Consider the following 4,432-nt stretch of genomic DNA (forward strand, 5'->3'; position numbering starts at 1 on the left):
CGTCTCCATCCCAGGCAAAACATCCCTCCCATTCCCGGCATAGTTCATCTCACTGCATGATAGCAATCCATATCAGCACAGCACCCGCAGGCAGGCAGCACTCACTCATAAAACCGACAAGGCATGTTAATCTCGACTGCGTCCACGGGCCTAGCGCATCATTAGCTTCAGCACTCGCACTCCTTTCTGTCACTGGTCTGCGCAGCGCAGCGTAGACGTACCCATCCACAGAATAAGTGATGCAATTCCCCGGTAAACCGCTAAGGACCGAGACCCCGTGGTTCTGCATTTGCATTATGACCTGAAAGTACACTTAGTGCGTTTCTTGCCGGAATGTAATGGAGAGTGGGAGGGGATGTACAGTTGGCATTGTGTTCTTTGCTGCGGTGAGGGTGAGGGTGAGGGTGAGGAGGGTGGTTAGGGTGACGGTGGTGAGGTACATTTTGCTTTTGCTGATGAGTTCCTGGGAATAATTCGAAATACAAGGGGAGTTGTGCTTGTGCTGAGAGTAGTTGATAGAGGCATTTATATAGGGTAAGCGTCAAAGCAAGGAGTGTTTGGTTTGGGCTTTGCGTGCATTCCAGTGATGTATGTGGCTTGCTGTCAGTGTCAGTGTCAGTCCTGGATATTGTTGACGGCGGATGGAATATAGTGTCATGTTGATTGGGTGGAATTTGTAGAGGATAAAACAGTCAAAGTGCATCTTGTGTTATCTTGAGACTATTATACAGAGAGGTGGTGTAAGGGAATTCCATTGCTAAGGGGGTAAGGGGTTATCTATATGTCTAGATTATAAGTAATAACTCTAAGAGATATAACGAGAGACACACCACTTCTTTTACATGTAATATTTTTCATCTTTTCAGTTTTCTCCGAAGGGCTTGCCATGGCCCATAGGAGGGATTACCTTTCTTCCCTCATGACATAGTGCCTGAAGGATGCTTATAGGGGGCCGACTTCAACGCAGCAAAAAAGAAAAAGAATACAGTCCAAATTCTAAACCCGGCTTCAACCAGATAACGCTCAACTCGCAACTCTGTAAGCCTTCTGCGAGTCAGGCCCAAGGACGGGTCGCCGTTGATATCCGCATCGTCAATACCGCAACCATACTCGACTAGTAGCTTGGTAGCGTCGACGCTTCTCGCCAGATGAAGTGGTGTGCGCCCACGGTTGTTGGCATCGCAAACTGGCCGGATTCTGCTTGATGTAAGCAGCATGCGCAGGATATCAAGCTGATCGGCGGACGTCGCGATGTGCAGGAGGGTGTTGCCGGTTACGATGTCCCTGTGTGCGAGGTCGGGTCTTCCGGCGGTAATTAGTTCTCGAATTATTGACCAGTAGCCGTGTTTGGCGAGGGTTAATGCAGGGACATCCTTGAGCGTTTTTGCCTCGGGATCAGGTGAGGTTTTCCCTCGCCCTATGGCTTGCATGACGTCTGTCCTTTCCAGTAGGGATGCGATTGTAAAAGGCGTACAGCCCCTGTCGTCGCTGATGTTGGGATTTGCGCCCAATTCGAGCAACGTCCTTGCTGCGACACCTGCCTGCTTGCTGCTGGATAAGCTGGCGTGGTGAAGTGGTGTCAATCCGTGCTCGTCGCGTGCATCTATATCAGAGAGTCCCTTGTCCAGCATGGCAGAGTGTAGCAAGCGGATGATCTCTGGGTATCCGCTGGCGCTGGCAATGTGAATCAAATCCTTCTCAGATTGCAGTTTGAGTCGGTCACATTCAAGTAAAGTAGCGACAGCATCTAACTGGCCCATTGTGATTGCGTGGGTTAAAACCGTCCTTCTAGTCTGGTACCTCATGTTCGGGTCGGCCCCGTGTCGCAACATCAATCCGACGAGACCATGGCGCAGGTTGGTCTGGTTGGATCTCAGAGGGATTAGTGGTGCCGGACACGCACCCACGGTGAGCCATAATGCGGTATAACCATCCGCGTCTCGAATGTTGACGTCGATTAACGGTTCCTCCAACAGCCTTTCGACGAAGTCGTAATAACCGAGTCTCACTGCAAACATGAGGATTGTTGTATTCTTGTGGCCAAGCCCGGCATTGAGAGTAAGATTCCGGGTTTTCAACAGTATCTTTACAATTGTCATTCGATCCTCCTGTTCGCGATATGAACGTTCTGTCCCAGGTAATCCGGATATGGCGTCGATGGCTGCCTTGTCGTCTACCAGCGCTTTCGATACCAACATCTGCACAGTGTCCACATGACCCTTGACACATGCGTACCGCAGAGGAGTGCGTCGGTGTTTGCTATCGGCCATATTGATATCACGACCCTGGTTACACAGCCTGTTCATTATACTCGTTAAGCCAAACCAAGCACAGAGGTGAAGAGCGTCGATGCCCTCGTGGATCCAGGTCGACGGCATCCCTGGGCTCAACCCCGCGGCTTCTCGAGCTATTATCCTGACGTGATCAGGGTTTGCCAGAAATTCCAGCGCTTCGTTCTCGACCTCACGATCATGCTTTGAACATGCCTTGCGAACATGGTCTCCCCAGTGTTCCAAAGCATAGGACAAGAACGGATACGCCGCGATATTCGCAGAGTGTTCTGAGAAATCATCATGCTTGAGGTACATCAGACAAAGGAATGCCATCTTCGACTCCGCAGCCTTCAGGGACGGATCCTGATCACTCTCGGCCAGGACTCCCGACAGAGTAGCGTGGATGAATCGCACAAAAGAATTCCCCTCGTCAGCCATGTCGATGGTGATCAACCCATTTGTTGCCCTCAGGATGGAAACTCGATGGTCTAGATTCGAGTCTCGAATTACGCCGAGATCACTCGCAAGGGCCAATGCATGCTGCAGTGCCAATACGGTCATCGGCCGACAAGCCGACATAATCACGCAAAATGTCATGAATGCCAACGGGATATCGCGTCCCGTCCTGTAACGTTTCACATTCTCGATTTTTGTGTTGTAATATCCGTTTAACACGGCGAACGGCATGCAGTCCAGGTCGGCGAGTAGCTGTTCGCAGTTCTCTGGCTCCTTGACCCTTTCCAACAAGGCCTGGATCCAAGCTTGGGCAACGAGGAAGTTTCCCTGCGCTTTCCTTGCGATTTTCTCGGCAATTCCATCAATCAGTCCGGGCCTACGGCACAGGTATCGCGCAACACCCGAAGCTTTGTACGGCGGGGACGGATACAGGCGCTCATCGCATTGGCCAGGACCGGGACTCGAGGCCTGGGTGAGTTTGCTGCGACAAAACAGTTCGATTTCGCACTCTCGAGCGCGCACCTCTAAGCGGACTGTGTCGTAGGTCTCTTGCCCATCGTGGTGACGAGCGCAGGTGATTCCCTTTTCTTTGCATTGCAGACAAAGATCAAAGTCGTTGTCATCGCAGTGGCAATGGAAGAAGATGTTCAGCTTTTCCCTGCCGCAGTGATTGCAGCTAATAACCCTGGCTACCTGCCAGTAACCAGGAGACGTCGTGAGAAGGCTCAATCTAAATCCTTTCCTAATAAGTTCTAGAGGATACTCCTTCAGAATCGCTGGAACGTCGTCTGAGCATTGGTAGAACCCATCAACGATCAGGTATGTCCGGTCATACTTCATGAGTAATTCCTGAAATGCCTCTTTCAGTGTCCTCTCGCACTGAGGAAGTTGGTTCCTGTATGCGTTTCTGAGCCTAGGCGGTATATCGATAGAATCATCGAACAGGATCAGCTGCTTCACTATGCTTCCTAGAAGATTACCTCTCGTTTGCTCCACTATGATGGTTTTCGTCGTTGCAAAGAACCCAACGGCCCCGTTGTTGACTTCCACTCGGATGACGAGTCTGAATTCTTGCAACTCCATGGACTGGTTTAGGTCTGAAAATGTCTTGAATGTTGACCGGAAATGTCTGTCAGATGTTCTTATGCATGGGAATGAAGCAGATATAGAACCATATAACACACAGCCGGACGAGGGAGTCAGGAATGCAACTGAGCTATATCACTGTAACAGCGTATCGTCAGATAGGTTAGAGACATGAAGCACTATATATGTATTCATATCGTTCCCAATCTATAGAACCGTCAGATTTTAGTAAAGATGTCCCCATCCTTCCCCAAAGACATCGCAAAAGTTAAGAGAATATCATGTCATCATTCATCAGATCTGGGGAAGGTGATCACTCGCAATAAGGCTGAAAGGTAAGCTAAGACGGATCAAAATGGTACTGCATTTCACTGATGCTTCCCCAGGCTAGGGACTAGACCTGGAGTGATCGGCTCGCCAGGTCGCCAGGTTGCCAGGTCACCAGGTAGATGACTGGTAATTACCAGTGGGTTACTAGTATTTACTAGGGTTAACGTAATCCACCACCGAGCGGCACACACCACCGAGCGGCACAAACTTTCGATACACTACCACCTCATCCCCTGATTAGTTAACAGATTGCTTCATGGTATCACCAACTCATTATTATGCCTCAA

The 4,432-nt window shown here is 50.0% G+C and overlaps 1 protein-coding gene across 1 annotated transcript; it reads right to left on the reverse strand.

Annotated features, from left to right (window-relative positions):
* Positions 1–917: 917 nt before the first annotated feature.
* CDV56_100303 (uncharacterized protein) lies at positions 918–3,812 on the reverse strand (the record flags this gene model as incomplete). Its single annotated transcript, XM_026753922.1, has 1 exon — positions 918–3,812. One exon carries the CDS (start codon positions 3,810–3,812, stop codon positions 918–920), a length of 2,895 nt encoding a protein of 964 aa, XP_026609452.1.
* Between the last annotated feature and the right edge of the window lie 620 nt (positions 3,813–4,432).

The sequence above is a fragment of the Aspergillus thermomutatus genome, assembly GCF_002237265.1.
Source record: "Aspergillus thermomutatus strain HMR AF 39 chromosome Unknown NODE_560, whole genome shotgun sequence".
Lineage (NCBI taxonomy): Eukaryota > Fungi > Ascomycota > Eurotiomycetes > Eurotiales > Aspergillaceae > Aspergillus > Aspergillus thermomutatus.